Raw genomic sequence first — 22,691 nt, forward strand, 5'->3', positions numbered from 1 at the left:
CACGAAGGATCCTTTGCCAGCCTCCCTCCTCCGTCGAAATTTGAGCAACCTCGGTGTCTTTTTTTGAGATCAGAGCACTCGCCGGGAAAGAGACCACGGCGCTGGTGGGACTTGCTGTAACATTATGCAGCAATTCACAGAATGGGACTTTCCTGCTCCGTGACGCCGCAAACCGCTTTCGGTAATGACAGGGTCACACGCCGATCCCCGCTGCTACCCGGGCTGCGACACGGAAAGGGAAGGCAGGTAGGTAGGTACCTGAGGTCCGAAGACAAGTGGAAATAGAAAGCATCGTTCTTCTACCTTGAAGTTTTAGTTCTGTAATAAGGCAAGGCAGCGAGGGACTCATCTCAGTGAATTATGCAGTTCTGAAAACCCAGAAATGTCGGGCTGAGGTGCAAGGCGAGTGCAACAGCCCCTGCGCCTGCCCAATCAGACGATCCGGAAAATGAGACCCAGCGCGGGTATCCGTAATGCCCAAATTTTTGGCTTCCGCCCACCCAACTTGAAGTGGAAGGCAGTGTGCGCCCACTCTCATGTGAAGGAAGGAGTCGCCGGCTGACATGGTCTGCCGCGCTGGTTGGTTGGTTCCCGCTCGTCCAAGGTACTTTGTCTGCGGTGGTGGCCTGTTCCCCGGGCCCCCATAAGGAAAGAAGCGCAAGGGTAAGTGGGCGGGCAGGGCGGGCAGGCGCGGGCTGAATTTTCTTGAATTTATCCCGCCTGGCCCTGTTTCCAACTTTCCTCCTTTCCCTTTTCCTCTGAACAACACCACCATTTTGGTGAAGACAACAACACCCCCATTATTCACCTTACCGATCAAACCGACCGACACCCAATGCATAGTAAAAAAGAAGCCTACGACAACTCCTGCTCATTCTTCAAGCACCAGATGCGCCACCCGAGCCACAAGAAACGAGAGCGAAACTACGAGTCCGAGCCGCGCGCTGACCCTGAGCGACGACGAGGCACCCTGCTTGTGCTCCCTATTTAAACAACCTACGAAAGTGAAGCACATCGCAACTTTCGGGCGCGAGCGGAAAGCCCACGCGCGCCCCTCGTTTACGGGCACAATTCACTACTACAAGGAGCGACCTCCATAAAACCCTCACAAACCCACCAGAGCCATGATTGCCAAGGCGGCGCCCGCACTGAACACGGTGCGCGGCTTCCAAAACACCCCCGTCACCTCCGGCGACGAGGACTCCGACCATGGCGCTGCTCCCACCCCGACCCCGACCCCGCCCCTCTCCGTCAAGTCGACGAAGCGAGCCGGTCGCCCCGCCCGCATCGACGACGTCGTGAGCGCCAACTGCAGCCCCGTCATGCGCGGAGCCTCTTCGCCTGCCGTCTCCGGCATCGCGAAGCTCCGCCTGCAGATGGAGCCTCTCAGCCTCGACACCTCGTCCCGCACGAGCACCATGAGCACCGTCATGACCAGCCGCAACGGCTCTGGCGAGACCGGCATCTCGAGCGGGCTGGGCATCCGCAGCGCCGCCATGAGCCGCACCACCAGCCACGACGGCACCCCGAGTGAGGCAGGTAGCGAACGCTCCGAGGCCGGGTCGACGAGCTACGAGATCAACCTCACCCACGACTACGTCGACGAGAGCGTTCGTGAGCGAACCGGTGGAAACATCATCCCTGTCGGGGGCAACTCTCCTCAGCGCAAGATGTCGGCCAACGACTTTGAGTCGCTGCGCTGCTTGGGCAAGGGAACCTACGGCACCGTGCTGTTGGTCAAGCAGAACTCCACCGGCCGACTCTTCGCCCAGAAGCAGTTCAAGAAGGCTTCCCTGACCGTCCACAAGAAGCTCATCGAGCAGACCAAGACGGAGCGCCAGATCCTCGAGTCGGTCAACAGACACCCCTTTGTCGTCAAGCTCTACTACGCCTTCCAGGACCATGAGAAGCTCTACTTGATCCTCGAGTACGGACAGGGCGGTGAACTCTTTACCCATCTTAACACCGAGAAGATGTTCGCCGAGCCCGTCGCAGCCTTCTACATGGCCGAGATGCTGCTCGCCATTTCCCACTTGCACAGCACTTTGGGTGTTGTCTACCGCGACTTGAAGCCGGAGAACTGCCTGTTGGATGCCGAGGGTCATCTGCTGCTCACCGACTTCGGGCTGTCCAAGGTCGCGGTCGACACTTCCGAGGACCACTGCAACTCGATGCTGGGTACTGTTGAATACATGGCTCCTGAGGTCATTCAGGGCCAGAAGTATGGAAAGGCTGTCGACTGGTGGTCGTTTGGCGCGCTTGGATTCGATCTGATGACGGGCAACCCGCCCTTCCGTGGCGGCAACCACGCTAAGATCCAGCAGAACATTGTCAAGCAGAAGCTCGTCATGCCGTACTTCCTCAGTCCTGACTCGAAGGACCTGTTGACGCGCCTTCTCAAGAAGGACCCCAAGAAGCGTCTCGGGGCCAACATGCCCAAGGATCTGCAGACCATGAAGGGGCATCGCTTCTTCCGCAAGATCGACTGGAAGAAGCTGGCTGCCAGGGAGGTCGAGCCCCCCATCCAGCCGTTCATCACCGACCCCGAGCTGGCCGAGAACTTTGCGCCTGAGTTCACCGACTTGTCCCTGAGCCCTGTGGTGACGGCCAAGGACCACTGGAGTTCTCTGTCAGGCAAGGAGGACGACCCCTTCGGCGGCTTCAGCTTTGTCGCTTCGAGCAGCTTGCTTGAGAGTCACGCATTTAGATTCACCACAGAGGTCTAGACGATAGACATGCAGACATGGAGCGTACGGCGCTGGAGCAAATGGTGCGAAAGAACATATTGCGCGCAGTGATTAGGATGGGAAAAGTTAGGAACATGACTGAGACTGACGAGACGTTCGGCCAGTCGTCAAGGAGTTATTGAAGCGAACAGTTTGGTTTGGTCACGAGGCCCGAGTTCGTCTGCCGTTCGATTCGGCTGTACAGAGACGGGGCCCGGGCATCGAGAATCGATGTCTTCTTTCCTCAGCAACGATTAGACTGTTGCTTGGCTAATATCCTGTTCTGTTTATTCTTTCGGTTACGCATCGTCATGGAATATACGAGTTTTTGAGTTCCCTTCTTGGCGAAAGGAGACCTTTCATGCGCAAGGTTTGGATTCGTCCGTTGTTTGTGCTGGCTGTTCTTGGCTTTCGCAGTCGCGATCCGTGAGTTCCAGAACCCTTATCCCAGGAGGACTGTCTGTCTACATCTGAAGTCGAGTCCGCACAGGATGAGCCGATCTGCCGAGTGAGGTTATCCCTGGGTGGACTGCGCAACTCTGTGCATCCAACGAAAATGGCTGCAGCGTCAGTACTCCTTCAAGCACCATTAAACACGTTAGAATTATCCCACGAGGCCTGACGTGATACCATCCTCTCCGGAGCGGTTCATGCGGGAGAGAGGCAGGTACGACGGGATCCTGAAGGAGCTCACCCGACTTTTGCAGAAAAGCACAAATTCCGTCCTCATGGAAGGATCTTTCGGTGCTCCGGGTCGCTCGGGTGCTTTGTGTTCCTGCTAAGTTCGGATTGCTGACCGGCGAAGGTCGAGCACGTTTTTGGCCGGGGATTTTGTCCGTCCGCGTGCATGACGAAGGATTTTCAGACTTTTCCTCACCTCTTTCCTGCGTTGTTGGATGTTAGGTTGAAAAAACCAAAACCCTTCATGCCTTGCGCGCTTGATGCCCGGAAGCAGACGATGCCAGATCATGCCCCTTTTTGGTGGGATACGGCCCCATTGCGCGGTGTGTGCTGCCAACTTCGGACGGGAGGGAAGGAATTTCGCGGTGCAGAACCGCCGCCCTGCAGACTCGAGTTGATCGTAATCTCTCCAGCCTTGCGAGGCGACGTGCCTCGAGTCAGAGACGGCCCGGTAAATGTCGTTTTTTCTATACTCCGCATCCCGCTTATTGCCGATGGGAGAAAGTCTAGAAGATTACGTGACCTTGGCGTCATCTTCTTTTGGACGTCGTACTCGCCAGACGGTGCTCAGCTCAGGGTAGTTAGGGTGTGGTCATTGACCCCAGGCCTGAAGAAGGGCTTTTTGGATCCGGCTGACCAACGATTCGAGTTGTAATTACCATCCTGACAGCGATAGACGTAGTCGACAAAGTGCCAAGTAGTAGTACTCGTGATCGGCGTTGAACTCTCCCTGTGGCGGTGCGTTTCCCTAATATGAAAACAACATGGAGTTGGGACAAGAATTTGCGGAGCGACGGGAATTGCGGACCCCGGGCGCGCCTATTTGGCGGCGCCCTGCGTGCCTGTGTCCTCACAACCCGGTTTCCGGCCCAGGGTTCAGGATTGACGAAGTCCCACTTCCTGAGGGCCTTTGTTGGCGTCGAGTTGAAGCTTAAACGTCAAGTGTCAGAATGCTCAGCCTCCCCCGACTGTGACTTGGGCAGAGACTAGTTGAACATCAACAACGGCGGCGGTTGGAAGTGGACCCGCGCCCGGGGTAACTCATGTTCGGGGCGGAACGACTGTTGCGCCTTTGCCCAGAATCTAGCGTTGCAATGGAGCTATTCGCCCGACTCGCTAAACGACTCAGTATCCCCGGGCACATGCAATCTCCCGGCGAGGACCCCGCACACGGCCCCACTCCGGCCGCCGTGGACGGATTGAGACATCGAGATTCGAAGCGAAGGGTTGATGGCCGACTAGGCATAATGGATCGTCGGGACCAAATCAGAGTTTTGGTTGACGGCGCGGTGACAGGACGACGTCTCGGCTGGTGGACGATTCTCGGTAACTTTTGCCAATCGTGACGGATTGCCTCGATTGGCGACTTTCAGTGTCTGGAATAGACTGTTGCCCAGCATCATCTGACGTACTACGAGCATCAGCTGTCCCGAAGTAGTAGCAAATTTTGAGTTTAGAAGCTTGGGATGGTTTCTAGGAGGAAAGTTGCGGCGACGGGCAGCAGTGTCGCTGGCTTGGTAGGGTATCGAGATGCATGGCCCGTTGGAGGTGATGCGCAGCCAGCTTTCCAGAACCTGTCGTTTACGATCCAACATTGGAGTCCTCTGTTGCCTTAGGGCCGGGATGGGGCGTGGGACATTTGACGCTGGCATGCAGTCGTTGGAGGGAATGCTTGGCGCCATGAAGTGAACGTGGGGAACAACCCTGAGCCACATACCGTGACGCAATATCGATGCTGCTTTCATACTTTGGCGTCGGTGAAGCTCAGTACGTAGTATGTACTGGAGGCTGTTGCTACTAGTACAGCGTTTTAGTGTCGTTTGCGCCTTGCCGGGTGATGCTTGGTGATCCTGAACTTGTGCGGCCCTTCGGCAGAGCTTGGGCTTGCAGCTTTGACACGAAAGCCAGCCGGCGATTGTCCCTAGATCTGCGAGATGAAGCTATGCCATTCTTCCCTCCATTCTATCCTCTGTCGATTTGTGATGATTCCGTGTTACCCGACTGTGCGAGTCTTGGGCCGTGCCGTGATTGTGCGATGAGGAAACACAGTCAGTTATCCCGCTGAGTGACGCATAATTCGGATCAATATGCGTCATGACATTGGCCAAGAACGAAGGGGAACCGGCAAGTGACTGCGCAACGTCAGACGAATAGACAGAAAGCTGCGTCCTCGTGCGCCAGTTCCATGCGACATGCAGTAAGAGGGTTTCATGTTTTTGACATGGCGTCAAAAGCGCGCGGGTAGCCGGGATCAGGTCGAGTGCTTCCGATTTGGGTAATGAGCTTGCTATCTCTGAGCATCCTTGCTTGAGATGGAACGGGGTCTAGAATGAGGAATGGGAAGGCTGGAGGGCGAGAAGCATTGCGCGGCCTGCGTTGGTGCTGATCCGCGCTTGTCCCGCTGGTGCTCTGTTAGTCGGCGGGTTCGACAAATCGGCACGGGTGGACGGGTCGCTCGTTGTTGGACGGTTGATCGACGGCATCTGCAATATTGGCCGGATGGGGTGTGCACGTACTCGTCGAGAAGGTCGGATGTTCTCTGTAGTGTCCAAGAAATCACACGTGGGTTTGGTGTTGAGATGGTTGCATTCCTCGGTGAGCGGTCGAAGCGTTGACCGGCGATAGTGATGCCCTGTTGAGAGTGAGAGCCCTTGGTCCCCTCCACTCCAGTCTGACAGGGGTCGTGAATGAGGCCTCTCGGAATGAAAATAGAATTGACTTTGGCGACGATACCCTCAGCCAATACGGTTGATGATAGTAAGCGGTGAATTTTGGGCTGAGATGCAGCAGTGTAGCAGGGGCTGAAGCAATGCCGAAGCCTGCGGCTGCCGTAAGATAAGCCCTCCTTGGCGACAACATGCCTCGTCACCGTTGCCAGCAGGGGCAGGATAACAGTATGAAGTGCACTTGGCAGTGCCTTTAGAGAAAATTGCACTGCTTCAAAGCGAGTAATTAATGTTGCATTCCATTCTCAGTGATACCTGAGGGCGTTCAGCATGGGCGTCTGTTTGTGTAAGTGGATGAGATGCTTGAAGCTCTATTGAGCGGGTGTTTCTGAATCTGAATCGCCGGGATTTAGTGTTAGGCTCTGTAATATCCTTTCCGCTTGCCTTGAATGTATTCGTACCTACCTTAATCGAGTACCTAGGTACGGATAAGTAAGGAAACAACGACGACGGCCCTACGAACCGCATGTTGGCATCCCGTTCGGCATGTGGGCAGCAGCGTCCGTGTACATCACAGCTGTGTATGCAGGTGCTTGCCCGTGAGACCTGTGCCTCATGCGCTCTTCCTCCAGCTCCTGCTTGGTGCGTTGTTCGTGGTGGTGCACCGAGCAAGTGAGGTAAGGCACAGGTAGGTGTACCTCATCCAATAGAGAGAGAGACCCGAGTGAGTGTGTGAGTGTGTGAAGCACTTGCTCGGTAACGGCAATTGCCTCCAGTGTTCCAATTATCCTTAGTGGCCCGGAGGTTGCCAAAATGCGCTAATCATAGCTGATCGGTACTCCGTTCCACAGGCACAAGTTTGGCTTACCGTCGTTGGTCAATCTCACTCTTTCAAACTCCAAGCCAAGCATTTCTTGTGGAATGCTTGCGTACGCATCTTCTCATCGACTTGCACTAATTACAGGCCTATCCGACATCTGCCAAAACAGATCCAGAATGTTTCTGACCAAGGCTTACGGCAGCAGAGACCCCCAGACCGCCCGCAACGGTTCCTTTTTACATCCGGGAGGCTGAGTTGCAATGCCCAGCCCGCCAGTTCATTGGCCTGTTCGCCTTGACTTTTGGCACTGGCATTGGCATTTCTCGCACGAGCGTCACATAGCATCGGTGTTCAGCAAACCACGTACGCGCATATGCAGGGTATCGATGTCCATCAACTCGCCGTTTCGTTTCCAGTTTCTCTCGTTGAACTTGGGTTCCACACCTCACCACGGTGACTGCTGTAAGGTACTTCAGTATTACTCTTCTGTTGTGTCTTCATCTCGTTAATAGAGTTCAGGCCACTTGGGAATCAGTCATTGCCCATAGCCGAGAAAAAGCAGGCAACGGCAATATGCTATACTGTAGAAACACGATGCTAACTGACTAGTCCCATCTGCGTAGAACTTTGCCGTACTTTCCCAGGATGGTCCCAGCCTGTGCTCTTACACTCCATTCCTCCTTCTCGAAACGGCATCTCTTCAGTCTCATGTGCGTTTCTGCCTCCCGACGTGGGCAGACGAACAGGAATCATGCATCTCATATCTCCAGTCTCTTCGACAGTTCGCGATGCTGAGAGATATCATCGTTCAACAGCAATAAATGATGCCGCAGCCAGGCCCAGCCAAGCCCGTAGCCCAATCCCAGAGCGCGGGCTGGACCTCGACCAGGCCGGGGGTCCTGTTTCCTCTAGCACCCGGGGGCTTGGGCAGCTTGTCACCCAATCACATTTCACCCGATTCCGTCTGACACGCTAGAAGAGGGTAGCAGACCAGATCCAAGACACTCTGCAAGGAGCCAAAATGACGACCAGGGGCACCAGGTGCCTGATTAGTCTCCCCGCCCATTTTTTAGCCTTCGCTGGCCCGGGGGAACGTGTTGTACCGACCGGGTCCGTCGACGCGGGTCCCTATCTCCCCATCTCTGTTTTTTTCGACCTTACATTGCAACCCTGTTATGCAATATTAGCAGATCACCGTGGCATCTGAGCCTATGACAACTTCTGCGCCGGGTGGCTGTGTCTACCTAAGGTAGCTTAGGTATGCCGGCCTACGTATGGGAGCTGTCTTTCTACGACCACTTCGACCAAGGTACGTTGTGGAAACTAATCACACAGATGGCTGCGGGCACTAGCTTCCGACTTACACTACTCAGCAATCCGATAGAGCCTGCCACAAGCCCAAGTATCTCATGCGCTGGTTACAGGTGCGCCAGGGATCGTCCCCTGCGTGGCTGAAGTGTCAGAGAGACAGAAGAAGAGAGTTGGCCCGCTGTCCGCACTCCCCCAAGCCAAGATGTTGTACTGTATGAGGCGGCGAATGGTATGGTGGGTAGAGAAAAGAGCAGGATGGGCATGAGCCAAGTTCATTCAGGGACCAGGGCCCGAGTCCCGGAATCGACACGAGAAGCCAGAGAAAACGAGATGACTTTGTGCTAGTGTATGGGAGACGAGACGTTACCCAGTCTCCCACGCCAAGAATTCCTCTCGGGGGTGACGATGTGGAGGGAAGCAAGAAGCAAGTGCCCATCCAACAAACGCAAATCACAGCAAAACGGTTGGCAGAATACCAAGACAACGACCCAAAGGGCAAAGCCACCTTACCGCGAATTACTCCGCTACATCCCTCTTCCAACGATCCGACGCTTTGAACCTAGTACCGCACCACACATCCTATCTTCGCTAATGTGCCACGGCGCTGAGCTGCCGTCGCGCACCCGACATTTCTTCATAAGAACCCGGAGCTCCCACCCCCCATCTCGTCCCGAATTGCATCAAGCTGCCGTACAACCCAAACGACAGACCCGGAGCCTCCTTACATACAAACATACAAAGACGTACGCTATACCCCGACATCACCCCAACATCCGATTTGCTTAACCACCCACGACGCCTCGCCGTTTTTGCCTGGAGACGGCGGTCGTGCTTCGTTCTTCACCGCTAACATACACCAGCGCAGCTCTACTCTAAACCACATTGCCGAGGAAGTCACCGGTCACCATGAAGGCCTTCACAGCATCAGCCTTGGCGGCGGCTCTCTGTACGTCCCAGCGCAATACTGAGCTCTCCAGGACATCTTGACTAACATCACCAGATGCGGCGACTGGCTCCGCTGAGCCTGTCCAGGCCTGCCCCAACGATGTTTGCTTCCGCGTCGCCGTTCCGCAGGCGTCGGCTAGCTCTGGCTCCGGCAACCTCTACTTCCAGATGTCCGCCCCGACTAGCTACCAATGGGTTGCCCTCGGTACCGGCTCCAGCATGTCCAACTCCAACATGTTCATCATGTACACCGACGGCGCCGGCAACGTGACCATCAGCCCCCGTACCGCCCGCGGCCACAACATGCCGACCGTCTCCCAGAACGGCGCCAACCTTTCCCTCCTCGGTGGCTCTGGCATTGTGGATGGCAAGATGGTCGCCAACGTTCTCTGCACCAACTGCGCTTCCTGGAGCGGTGGTTCCATGTCCCTGAACTCGGCCACCACCTCCTGGATCGCGGCCTGGAAGTCCGGAAGCGCCATCAACTCTGCCAGCAACAGCCAGAGCATTCAGCAGCACGACGACCATACCAACTTCAACCTCGACCTGACCAAGGCGACTGTTTCTACCGACAGCAACCCGTTCACTGGAGCGGCGACCGGAGGGAATGGCAGTGGCGGCGGTTCTACCAGCGGAGGCAGTGGCGTTGTATTTAACGGTGGTGGCGGCAAGTCTGCCATTCTTCTCGCCCACGGCGTTATAATGTCGATCGTCTTTATTGCCTTGTACCCTCTCGGAGCCATCCTCATGCCCCTGGTTGGCAAGTGGATGGCCCACGCTCTCTGGCAGTCCGTTGCGTTTGCTCTGATGTGGGTAGGCTTCGGCACTGGCTACGCCTACGCCCGCGACAACGGTTATGTGAGTTGCTTTTTCTTTTGTAAACTGGGCACTGGTCCCCGCCCATCACTGGGACGCCCATCCATCATCCCACGGCCCTTGACCAGAACCGTAAGCTGATACGAGTGACCGTAGCTGTTCGCGCAAACCCATACTCTGCTTGGTACTGTCGTCGTTGCCCTTCTGGCCATCCAGCCTTTCCTCGGATACGCGCACCACGCTTACTACAAGAAATTCCAAACCCGCGGTGCCATCAGCCACGTTCACATCTGGTACGGCCGTGCCCTGATGATCCTCGGCATCATCAACGGCGGTCTCGGTCTCCAGCTGGCGAGCACACCGACCCGATACGTTATCGCATACTCCGTGGTCGCGGCCGTTCTGGGCGTCATGTGGCTCGGAGCTGCCGTCTGGGGCGAGACGCGCAGGACACCACGCATGAAGCAGGAACACAGCCACGAGTCTTCAGAGTCTCAGCAGCGCATTCCCTACCGTCAAAAGAAATAGAGCGGGTGACGATGAGCGGAAACCCGACAGCGACAGCAACAGCAACTTTGGAACCGGAGGTATAGAGATGGATGTGTCTCTTACACGTGTTTGGCTACAAGACACGCTTGTGTCTCCCCGATAATGGCTATTGGCATTCGGCACCGCATCTAGGTAGATGGCGGCATCTGTCTTGTGTAAAGGAGTTGGTTGGCGTTATGTAGTGCTATTGCCTCGTCGTTATTGCCTCGATGACGACGAGGCTATGAATTCATGATCACTTGATCGTTCGCTTTCACCCCCATTCAAGAGACGTTATTTGTGACCAAGTGAGAGCCAGACGACAACAGAAGTTGGACGGACGACGGTGGTGTCAGTGACACGTCCTCGATCGAAGACCAGACGAAGACGATGGGATGGATGGTGACGACAAGTCCGATGTCTGTGAGGTGTGAGGTCATACAGAACCCAAGATGAGAGCTCTCCTACCCAGCTAGCCAGATCGCAAGGAGCTACGGCCAAGCAGATCCGAACGTTTGGTGTCGCTAGGGAGGCCCCGTGGGGAGACCATGATGTCGGTGGACTGACGAAACCGCTCTTGCAGCAGAGAACCAACAAGCCTGCCGCAGCGTAGACCGCTATTAGCTGGGCGCTAAAGGTAGTTCGGCGGTGGGAAAAGAATGCATCACGTGACTGCCATCTCCAGCCCACCGCCAACCAATTCTGCTCCTCGTTTCCCCGAGGTGGAGCCAGGCGCCTAAGAAAAAAAGAAAACCAGCCGACAATGGAACCTAGAGAAAAAAGTGGCCTGAGGCACACACGTCCGCAGCGGTGATCACTGCGTCGTCCAACCGGCTCCTCTGCTGCTGGGCCTGGGTCTGGTTGGTCTTGCTCGCTGGCTCGTTCACTCTCCAGCTTTTTACAGTCCCATCCGTACAAAACCCTCAACCACCTCTACCGTTCCTCATCCCCCTTCCCCCCCCGCGCGGTTCTCGTTCTCCTCCTCCCCAATTGAGCCAGCCACAACCCACATTCAAGATGCTCGTCCAATTGTCCAGAGCTACTGTGAGTTCCGACCCTTTGATTTTCCCAGTCTTGATGATGCGGGTTGGTGTTGGGTGGTGGTTCGCGCGGTCGGTCGGTCGGGAAGACCAAGGCAAACCGACAGGAAAAAAAAGCTGACGTGTGAGGGTAATAGCGCGCCGTCTCGGCTGTCACTCGGCTGGCGAGGCCCAGCGCCGTCCAGATGAGGGGATTCATCGTCCCCACGGTCTCGCGAAGAGGTTCGTAACCATCCTTTTCTCCTACAAGATTCGATTCCCGTCGTCGTCGTTGTTGTCAATGGTTGTTGGCCGATGCGTGGTGGGGAGGTTGGCTTTGGTCCGGCTTGCCGGCGCGGCCAAGGGAGGCAAAGCTCCGAAGCTGCGAGTGACGATATCGGCCCATCATCAACCCAGACCTCAACGACATCGAACACGTTCTATCCCCATGCTCCCAATCCGATCATCGATAATCGCTACGACTATTTCATCACTTCATAGCCCCCTCGTCGCCCCTTCCCCCGCACGCACGCTCGCCGTCGATCAACACAGCTGGAGATACCGTCGCTAACCCCGATTGCCCGATACAGCCGACTTCGTCCAGGAGCTCTACCTCAAGGAGCTCAAGGCCTACAAGCCCGCCCCCGTCAAGGACTCTGACGCCCAGGGCCAGGTCCAGACCTTCTCCATCCCCGCCACCCCCAAGTCCCCCGAGGAGGCCGACCTCGCCGCCAGCCTGAAGGAGTACGAGAGCATGGCCGTCGAGGTCGAGGGCCAGGACGCCTCCGCCGTCGCCGCCGGCGGCCAGCCCGCCCAGCGCGACTGGCTCATGATCGAGGAGGACGAGGAGGAGGCTCACCACTAAACGCATTTTTATAAAACCCCCGTCGACCGACAAAATTTTGCATCGAAATAAAACGACGTCGACCGATCGTCCGAGAATTCCTCGTCGACTCTAACGACAAGAGGAAAAAGCGCTTTTCCTTGTCATCTGCCGAACGAAAGGGTAGGGGAGAAGTGGTGGTAGGAAGAAGGGGAAGCAGTGAAAAATTTCCGAGGGGAAATGGTGTGCTGGGAGGTGGTAATCCCGTGTATATTGTCCGACTGAACCTCAGTGGCTAGGAAATGCTATCCGCATGCTTCATTCTTTGGTGTTATTGCTCGTCCTCTCGCCTGGGACGTCGTGTGTGTGCTATAGAACTCACAAAGCGCCTGCACAATGAAGGGATTCATACTGGCATACTTCGTCAGCATCCGGATATTCTTCGCTGTCTACATTACATCTTCGACCTCAACTTGCAGCTTGCTCCAAGCCGCAATATCGACAACGCCGCAACATCTATCCAAACTACCGTCACCAGATCGGACACCGACGGGCGGTCCAGATATGTGGACCCGGAACATTCCGGAAGATCACCCTTCTGTCTACCAGAAAACTCCAGAACACCTCGAAGTAAACAGGTTACGAAAAGACCATCGTAGAGGGACGCCCAAAGACCCTGAGAATCATTTGCATAACTGAATCCCGTCCTCAAGAGTCATATCGAAGTTGGGTCGTCAATGCGGTCGATCCCAGCAACCAAACCCAGCTAACTAACCAACCAACCCACTTCAAAACAACAACAAACAAGTCCCTACAGACAGACTCATGCTACGGGCCCCACTCTCGACGAACAGCTGGGCATATTCATGCGAACTCGTGTGCTAGAGTCATCCATCTCCACGATCCAGTATCAACTGGCGTGTACACGATCCATCCAATCGACCACGTCCGCTGTCTTTCAACCAACCCCCTTGCTTCCCTTCCTGACTGTCGCCGTAAACGAACCACATGAACACACGTCTCGGGAGATATTCAGGCAAAAGGTGTAAAAGGGGGGGAACGATGTGTCTTTAGCTAATTAGTTTATTACAGACAACATTGCTTCAGTTTCGTTCCCATTCTCTCTCTCTCTCTTCCTCTCTTCCTCTCTGTCTCTTTGTTTTCTCTTTCTTCCTCTGTTCTCTTGAGACGACTCGACCTCTCCCTTGGGCTCGACCAAAAAAAATCACCAGAAACAGTGAGGCCTCGGATTCAATGCAGAGCCAACTCGATTCGAAAAGAACGACCTCCCCAAAATAATCACCGAGGTCATTCTGACGAGGGAACCCAAATGCTAATCCACCCACCCCATCACGAGAAACAACTCGTTTTCTCTCCGCACCAAAGGAAAGTCCTGTGCTGGCCTGGAACATGCAAGAAGAGCGAGACGGACATCATGAGAATGGGCGATTGGGGAACATTGTCACCAATGTCAGCAGCCACCCATCGGTATCCAGACTCTCATCAAAAAGCGTATTCTGTAGGTGCTTCGATCGGCTTGGAAAAAAAAGCAGCATTCTGAAGACCAATCAGGCAGGACCCCCAACTTCATCGCTCAGCCCAAAACGCCGTTATACCGAGTACACCCGTAATTATCACATGCAAGGTTGACCGCCCTTATGCACTGAATCCATGAATGTTCGTTTTTTGACTTCGTAAAGACGACCGTGTGTTTGGTTGTGAAAGGAAACAGGCTGGAATGAACTTTTTCTTGTCCTCAAAATAGAACTGAAAGACGGAAAGGCTGATCCAATAGCAGAACCCTTAAACGTCAAAATGGCCACCTCCAACCATTTGCTCATCGTTGGTGGTTGTGCGCACTATGCCGCTCATCCGGTTGCCTCTTTGGTTCATTTCTTCTAAATCGTCCCAGTCCTCGTCTTGGTGGTGAGAGTCATGCATCTCCTCATCATCATATCGGTTCTTATCCCTCATGTGATCGTCAAGAGCACTCTCATCAACAAAGGTGAAGCCTTGGAAGTTGGCTTGCACTGATGGTGAAAGGGGTGTGGATGTGGCAAAGCCCTTGGAAAGGGCCGCGGCCCGTTCGTTCAGTGAGCCGTTGTTATCCAGCGCATTGGTAAACTCCGGGTCAAAGTAGGACACATCCGTGGCAGATGTCAACTTGGGCTTGAAAGGAGGAGTGATGAGCTTCTTCGCAAGGAGCTCCCAGTCAATGTCGCCAAAGAATGGGTGACGCTTCAACTCCTCAGCATCATCTGTTGCGCCCAGGCGGTGCTTTGGGTTCCTGTTCAGCAGGCCCTTGACGAAGTTGCGGCCCTCTTGCGACAGGGTGTCTCTAGGGAAACGGACTTTGCCAAATGCAATGTTCTTGTACATCTGCTGGGTATCCTCCGCATAGAAGGGACTCCATCCACAGCACATCTCAAAGACGAGAACACCCAAGGACCAGAAGTCGACCATTTTGGTGTATCCTGACTCGTCGAGAAGTACCTCGGGGGCGAGGTATTCCGTCGTTCCACAGAAAGTGTTGGTTGTGTCGTTCTTGGTAAGGTTGGCCTTGGACAGGCCGAAATCGCAGAGGGCGATGTGGCCGTTTGCGTCGAGGAGGATGTTCTCTGGCTTCAGGTCTCGGTAGACGATATCGTTGTTGTGCAAGTGCTGGATGGCCAAGATAAGTTCCGCGATATAGAACTTGGCTCTTCGCTCATCGAACCTGCCTTCCTTCTGCAGGTGCCAGAAGAGTTCTCCGCCGGACATGTAATCGGTGACCAGGTAGAGGTCTGATGGCGTTTGGAAGGAGAACTTGAGACCCACGATGAAGGGCGAATCCGACATGGCTGTTCGGACCAGGATATTCCTCTCACCAACGGTGTGAGCTACCTCCTTCTTCTGAACGATGACCTTCTTGGAGAGGACCTTCATGGCGTAAATCCGTTCCGTGTCCTTCTTCCTGACTTGGTAGACCTGCCCAAACGTTCCTTTTCCGATGAGCTTCAAGATCTGGAAGTCCTCGGGGCCGAAATGCTTCCTCTCAGTGCGCTGGTAGACGGCCTCGACGTAGACTTCTCCGGTAGGCGTGTTCTCAGCCATGGTGTCGGCGTGGCCTCGGAGCGCAAACCAGCCGCGGACTGGGTTGCTGGGGTCCTTGTTGGCCTGGAAATCGGCGTGGCCAAGGAACTCCTCGCCATTCGCGCTGTGGTCGTAGACGGAAATATCCACCAGCATGTTGGAATCGACAACGTCGCTGTACAAATTAGTCTCATGTCACTGGGCTGGAATGCAGTCTCAACTTACAACTCTGCCTCGGCATCCCACTTCGGACGAGTGAAGAACAGTTTCGACTTGTTGCGGAAGGTGTTGTAGTCTGAGATGCTGGTGTTGCTGCTTTGGCGGCTGCGCATCGGAATAGACATGGCCGGCCGTCCTGAGTCGCTTCCTTGCCTCTGGATCGGAATGCCCCCCATGGACGGCGGCGGCAGGTTCACGTTTTCTTCCTCCTCCTCCACGGAACGCGGGCCTCCCGAGATAAGCTCGCTTCTTTGGAAGACGGCAACGACGTAAGGGTCCCTGGCGCGCCTCAGGCCCTTCGCCTCCACGATCTTGATCGTGAGCTTGCCCTTGGCGGCAGGTACTTGCGCGCCAGTGGTGCCCCTCGGCGTCTGTGTGCCACTGGGAGGCACCGTCTCATTACTGCTTCGTTTGGAGCCTGACCTCTCCTCAGAAGGCTGGGCTGCTGAAAGGGCTCGGGTGGGGGTTGGTGGACCACTCTTGATGCCCGCGACTTGTGTTAGCCTCCTGAGCTGATCAAGTGAGGAAGAGTTGTCAAGGAGAGTGGTTTCCTGTGCTGAACCAATCTGGGAATGTGTACGAGACATTGGTGTAGTGGGCGGGGGAAGACTGGGGTTTGAGATGTGATGAGCGTGGACGACTGAAGTAGTGACCATGCTTGAGGGTTGAGACATGAGGGTGAGACTGCGGCACTTTGTCGTCGGGAAGTCTGATGAGCGTTTTTGGAGCAACGGTCGCGCAGATGAGGATGCAGCGGACCGTCCGTCTCCGTGCAACAATGACAGACTTCTCGTGGGACGCCCCATCGACGACCGTCGTGATATCGGCGGCGTCGGGTAGTGGTGTGTTCCCGGCAGTACCTTGGATGCAGTACGTTGTGATGGTGCTCGCGGCTCGGGGCAGGGAAGTGATGGGGACATTGGTTCAGATTCGCCACAGGGCATGGCAACCACTGAGCTGACCTGAGAGGTCGTCCCTTGCTTCTCGACTTGTTCGTTTGAGGGACCAGAAACAGATGGCCCTCGCAAAGAATCCGACGCGACGGGGGCAGATACAGAATTGTGAATAGAATCTGTACGAACCTGGCCGAAGTAGCTCATGATGCCCGGCAAGCGTTTGTCATGTAGGTCGGGCTGAGGAGTTGCCACGCCGGAGCGGGGCGTGTCAAAGCCGATTTGATCCGCTCCATCGTCGTCAGACGCGGCGGCAGCCCTGCTTCGGTGGTCAACGGTGAGGTTCATCATTATTGGCGTCGGTAAGAGCGCGAAGTGAAGATAACGGCGGATAACACGATAAGAAGGGGGGTAAACACGCTGAGCGACGGTGCGAAGAGCGGAGGCGAACTGGAGGAGTACGCAGCTAGCTCATGACGGCTGCCAAGCCCATAACCAATCTGGTGAGATTGAAAGACGGCTTCGAGTGAGTGACTCAAAAGCGATGGAGGCGGAGTTAGGAGAGGGTTATGGCCATTCCACTGACGGAAAAGAACGGGGAAATTTTTCGTCCTCTTTGGCTGGGTGGAAGCAAGGATGCCGTCGCAATAGCTAGCCGGTAGTGCAATTCGAGGGGGATGATGCAAATGGCTCAAAGAGACATGCGTCGAATGGGAAAATGGGCAGAGTGGGTTTTGTCTCCGAATACACCCTGGCGGGCTTCTTTTCGTGAACAGTCAAGGTAGATGGCGGGGCAGGCGGTTGGAGGGGAAGAGGGGGAGAAAGGTCCTCAAGAGACTCGGGACCAAAGGGGTAGAGGCTGGAAGGAATTGGATGCTGACTGGCAACTGTAGAGGAACCGGTGCTACCTGGGTAATAGGCAGCCCGGTGCTGTTAGGTGCTGCTACCGCTGGCTGCTGCCGCTGCCGCTGCCGCTGGGCATTAGACATGCGAGTCAGGCCTCAACTTTGATAAGGCATTCCAAGCAAGCACTGGCACCGGCTCCTCTATTTGCAATTCTTAGTCTCGTCGCCGCACTGGCGGCCGAACGAGGGGTTCAGGTAAGCGTGGGATGGGGTAAATGTACCGTGCCTCAGGTAAGTTGAAAGGCATGTACAATGGTAGAGGTGAGGTGAGGTAGGTAAGCGGGCAGGGGAAGCGATGGGACGAGGGGTAATGCAGCGATTTGCATGTGCAAGAGACTGAATTTGGTGGTTCGGCGACCTGGATGCGTCGTATATCACACACGACAATGGCCTTCGCGGGATGACCAGCTGCGGACTAGGACGCCCCCAGGCCGTCAGGTAAGATTGTCCGGCGCCATCAGAACGGGCGCGGGGGGTGCAGGAGCCAGGAGCAAGGAGCAAGGAGCAGATGCAGAATCAGCAAAAAGGCGTAGAGGCGTAAAGGCGCCGGCCGGGCTCAGTTTGCTTGCAGCCTCGGACGGCCGTCCGTCCGGGATCGTCTGGGGGTCATCCAGCAGAAGCAGCGGTAGACTGAAAGGGCCGTTGACGGCAGTCTGATGCAACCGACACTAGCCAGATGAGGGAACTCGAGTCCTCCAATGCCTCAACAAGCATCAAGAGCGGGAGCAACCCGTGCGTGGTACTTGTTCCCGAGAAGCTCGTCGTTGGCCGACCACCGACCACCCCTCCATCGCCACGCTTCGAGGTAGCATGTGTGTGTGTGCCGCGAAGACAAGCCGCAAGGAGGGGACAACCTTTGAGAGGGGAGGCTTATTGTCCAGGGTCCAGATCTAGGCCCGGGTCCGACTCCGGCTTCAGGCCAGGCACAGCAGCCGCGTTGTCACGAGGGGCTTGTGAGGCCTCGATGACATATTGCAGCCGAACAATGCCATGAGGTAACTTGAAGAAGAAGAAGAACATCTTGAACTCCAGCTTCTCCAGCTTTGGAAAGCAGTTACACAAACTGGGGTAGGGCCAATCAGGAAGTACCCTACGGGCCAAGGCCCGATATCAAGCAACTCAGGCCAACTGAGGCACCTGGTAGGCAAACTGCCTCAAGGTAGCGTCCCTAAGAGCTTTGACTAAGCCGGCGTTGACGCAGCGCAGGCCACTGGCCAGGGGGGTGGATAAATTTTCAGAACAGAAAGAAGGTGACATGAGAGGAATGTTGTGTGCAACGCAGCAGCGGCAGGGAGGGACAGAGACTTGAACAGAACAAAGAGAATGGTGCAGAGGATGGGCAAAGCTCAGGTGAGACGCAGGTAGCGAACCCGTATCAATCAATCAATCGGTGAGGTGGGTATGAAAGGCAAGGCAAGGCAAGGTAAGGCAAGGCAGGAAGGGACGGGATGCATAAGAGAACCTATGGAAGTGCACTCACTTGGGGGTTGGGCCTGACATCATCATTGCCTGGGTCGCCCGCTTCAACAAGTCGAAGCCACCGGTGCTCGTGTTTGCATGTGCGCCCTCGGAGCCAGACATGGTGGGCAGCTGGCTGTTAAAAGACGGTACGTTGGGATGGAGATGGAAAGAGGAGGCCTAGTCGAGGCAGAGGCCCAGATCCGTGATGGGCGTCAAAACAGGCCGATATATCGCAGCGGTGCCGACGGATTGGTCGACACGATGGTTGCGCAGCAGGCGTGTGTCCCTTGTGGCAGCCGCGGACGCAGGCAAAGGCAGGCGAAGGCGAGGTGTGGTGGTGGTGGTGGTGGCAATCGCAGCGGTGGTGGTGGTGGTGGTGTTCGAGGTTGAGTGAGAAAGAAGTCGCAGCAGCAGGTGCGGTGTGGTGGGCGGGAAGTTGGGTGATTTTTTGGAGTTGGAATTGGAGACTTTTTTTTTCTCTCGTCGGGGTGAGAAGTCGAGAAGTGGGAATGGAGTGAAGGCACCGCAGCGTCGACTCTGCCCACTGCCTGCTTTGGACGGTGAGGAGACTCTCGAGTCTTGTGTGCTTCGTGGGTGGTGTGTGCGTGAGAGAGTGGATGCGGGCGGGTGGAGGGAAGAGGGGAAATCGCGAGTGAGTCCAGGTGAGGCCTGCTGTGTTGCTGGCGGTTTTTGCTTGTTGGCTGCTCGAGACTGGCTGCTTCGCTGGACCAGGGCCTTGTAATAGTTTGTCTGAGGTGACTGAGGTGAGGTGCTGAACCGCTGGACAGGGCAGCTGGACAGGTCGTAGGTCGTGTGTGGCAGTGGGGCGAAGGCGACAACGCAACGCGGTAGAAGGCGATGGACGTGGACGTGGACTGGCCCAAGGCCCGAATATGCCAGGGAGTCGGCGATGTGACCGTCCAGTCAGAAGACGCTTTCCCGGCGAGCGGATCGTGAAGTGGCACTTTGGGCGGAGGGTTCGTACGGAGAAGACCCGACCAAGACGTTGGGAGTGGAGTTGGTTGGTTGATACCAATAAAGGTAACAGGTACCTCAGGTCAATCCGTAAGGTCGACGACGTATGGAAAGAGATGGAGAGGGGAGGTTGGTCAGGTAGGATGCCGTTTGGAGGAAGGTCAGGTAGGCGATATCAAGCGTGTAATAAAGCTGATAGGCGAGGCGAAAAAGATGAGGTGAGAGGCGGAGTGGACCTGAGTGAGTTGGTGAATGTGAGAGACACAAACATCCATGGATAGGTAGCATACCTAGGTATTCGTACAGCCCTTAGGTAAGGCAGGACGACGGTTCGCTCGGTAAAATGGAACCATAGGTAGAATATCGACTTGCGAGGTTCGAGATGCCTGACGACACGACACCAATTACCTTAGCATGTGGTGCAGCTGCGGTCAGTGCCATGGGCAGAGCTTTAAAAGAAATGGAACTGGGATATTTTCGGATGTCCAGCCTCAGGTTGACGATGCTGGATGCCCTGTGATGTACAAGTCGCGGTCCAGTGTCCAGTCTTACCAGATGCCTGAACCACGGGAACATGGAAGGAGCGGCCGGCGGCCAAAGATACAAAAGGCACCTGCCGTGGGAAAATAGGTAGTACTGTGGTAAGGTAGGAGGTAGGAGGCAGTGACGATGGTACAAGCTTGATACCTCTTTCGACACAAAAACTTGGCCCGGAAGGAAAGAACCTCAAAGTCTTCCACCGGGGAGCCGCCCGTGCCTCTACGAAAGTTGCCTTGGCTGGCCTGAATACCTGGGGTCGGGTACCTCCCGTCGTTTGCCCTGCCCTGCATCCCTTCTTTATTTGTTTTTCGCAAATGTTGCTGGACATTGACCCGGATTCTGTTCCACAAATCAACTGTAAGTCGATGGTCAGGTCTGGGCTGTTCTGGCCTCTTTGAGGTATCGACAATACTCCTGTCGACAACTGCATCCCATCCCGTCCACTAACGGCAGAGGTAATCATTGCAATTTCTCCCTCCCCCGAAGCCGGGCTTTTCACCCGCGTTTGCCCTCAGTCTGCTCATGCTCAGTCTGAGTCCACATAGACGCACACATCGAACCGGCTCCTCTTTTTACTTCATCCCCCGCCCTCGTCTCCTCTTCTGATCCTCTTCTCGCGCCCAAGCAGCCATGACACATGGTTAGGTACCCATGTACCTTTCTGATGCGCCGTTCCTACCAGGTATCTTACCCTCTAACTCTCTAACTCTGTGTCTTCGCCAAGCTGATGTATCTCGCCTGGGTCAGTCGAAATGTTCCAGCTCTGTTCGTCCGCCGCCCCTCAGTTCGGCTAGGCTTGCTTGATTACCTTACGGATACAGGGCCACAGTGTTCCAGATGACTTTCTAGAACGGACCGAAGACGCCGTCGAAGGAATGTCCACCGCCTTGTTTGAGCGAGCTTTAAGCCGCAACCGACCGCTCAATATTTGATATGCAGCCCGGACCTGAGCGAGCATGCGCCATCAAACCTCTTTCAGCTTGTGCTTGTGTTACGCCAGACAGCAGCCCAACACGATGTCTGCGAAAACCTATTCTTACCGAAACGCTCGGCTCACGCGGGTGGGGGCCAGGTCACGGCGTTGGCTGCCCTCCGAGACCGCCGTCCAGAGGATCCTCTCGGAATGCCGACCCCGCCAGCGCCAGCGGGACACACCTTCTACGGATACTTCAGGGTTCGTTGACATGGGCGAGCGAACCGCGGGGGTGGGTTGAGGCGACGATTCGATTGACAAGGAGGATGACTCGAACCGGCCACCAAACTGCAAACCAACATCAATTCGGAACGAGGCATTGGCTAAGACTGAGCAATGCTATGATGCTGTGCACCGCCTAATAAGGTCGCAGCATCCAGCATGTCGTCGCAATTGTTTTGCTTTTCCGTCGGCTCGCCTGCAGCAAAGCTCGAATCGTATTGCTGAGCCCAAAAGGGGCTCTGTTGTTTTGCTCCGGCCAGCCCAGTCAGTCAGCGGCCGTCAAATCCTATTTCCGGCTTCTCCTACCTGGGCTCTGCTTGTGAATATCCATGGATGCCATGGAAATCACCGTTGAGGTCTCCTTCGCATTCGAATGTCTCGGGACGGCCCCCACCAATCTTCTGCGCCCCCTGTCTTTGCTGCCTCTAGGGCGATGCAATGGACAATATTTTCACAGCTTACACCCAGTCCGTACGAGCTGCACGCATATTCAGCTGATCAATTATCAGACACAATTGGCCCTGTTTAGCCCTCGCATATCTAAACCCGGTCTGTCTTCCCCTGTTGCTTGCTTCTGGAGAGCGCAGAACTGCGACATTGGCTGCGGAGTGTGTCCTATCACCTTCCGAGATCTGGCAGTTGTGCTCCTACTCGGCCGACTGGTATGCCCGGTCTGCCCTACAATACTACTCCATGCTTTTTACAGGCTACCAAAGGACCGGCTTTGCCATACCAATACTGGACAGCTGAGGTAAGAACTGGAGAGAAAAATGACTTGACTAATAAGTCTCCTTCCTTAAGGAGAAGGGGTTTACGTCGGATCGAGATATACGAAAGTCCAACCAAGTACAACGCGTCTTCAACAGATGCAAGACCGGCCGGAAACAAGCGCTTACAATGTCTTCTGACATAGAGATTTTGCCCCTAGGGCACACGAATCAACGTTGAGAGGTGGCTCAGCAGCGGCTTGCAATTTGGACATATTGCAACGTCAAATGACAAACTTGCGAGTGCCTTCCGGTCTGCTTGTCGCCCCCTTTCTCGTCGAGGTATCGGTACCGGTCCAGTCGTCGCAACCTCACGCTTACTTGGAGAG

General features: G+C 55.4%; 4 protein-coding genes across 4 annotated transcripts; 3 read left to right on the forward strand and 1 right to left on the reverse strand.

Annotated features, from left to right (window-relative positions):
• Nucleotides 1-1,124: 1,124 nt before the first annotated feature.
• On the forward strand, nucleotides 1,125-2,726 carry CkaCkLH20_02737 (serine threonine-protein kinase psk1; the record flags this gene model as incomplete). Its single annotated transcript, XM_038885456.1, has 1 exon — nucleotides 1,125-2,726. The coding sequence occupies one exon, from the start codon at nucleotides 1,125-1,127 to the stop codon at nucleotides 2,724-2,726; it is 1,602 nt and encodes a 533-aa protein (XP_038749387.1).
• Nucleotides 2,727-9,110: 6,384 nt separating this feature from the next.
• Nucleotides 9,111-10,493, forward strand: CkaCkLH20_02738 (uncharacterized protein; the record flags this gene model as incomplete). The annotated part of the gene is made up of 3 exons (XM_038885457.1): nucleotides 9,111-9,150; nucleotides 9,205-10,007; nucleotides 10,122-10,493. The coding sequence occupies 3 exons, from the start codon at nucleotides 9,111-9,113 to the stop codon at nucleotides 10,491-10,493; spliced, it is 1,215 nt and encodes a 404-aa protein (XP_038749388.1).
• Nucleotides 10,494-11,510: 1,017 nt separating this feature from the next.
• On the forward strand, nucleotides 11,511-12,377 carry CkaCkLH20_02739 (mitochondrial f1f0 atp synthase subunit; the record flags this gene model as incomplete). The annotated part of the gene is made up of 3 exons (XM_038885458.1): nucleotides 11,511-11,609; nucleotides 11,671-11,755; nucleotides 12,103-12,377. 3 exons carry the CDS (start codon nucleotides 11,511-11,513, stop codon nucleotides 12,375-12,377), a joined length of 459 nt encoding a protein of 152 aa, XP_038749389.1.
• A 1,761-nt stretch (nucleotides 12,378-14,138) lies between these two features.
• On the reverse strand, nucleotides 14,139-16,870 carry CkaCkLH20_02740 (uncharacterized protein; the record flags this gene model as incomplete). The annotated part of the gene is made up of 3 exons (XM_038885459.1): nucleotides 14,139-15,582; nucleotides 15,633-16,138; nucleotides 16,709-16,870. 3 exons carry the CDS (start codon nucleotides 16,868-16,870, stop codon nucleotides 14,139-14,141), a joined length of 2,112 nt encoding a protein of 703 aa, XP_038749390.1.
• Between the last annotated feature and the right edge of the window lie 5,821 nt (nucleotides 16,871-22,691).

This window comes from Colletotrichum karsti (genome assembly GCF_011947395.1).
Source record: "Colletotrichum karsti strain CkLH20 chromosome Unknown Scaffold6, whole genome shotgun sequence".
Lineage (NCBI taxonomy): Eukaryota > Fungi > Ascomycota > Sordariomycetes > Glomerellales > Glomerellaceae > Colletotrichum > Colletotrichum karsti.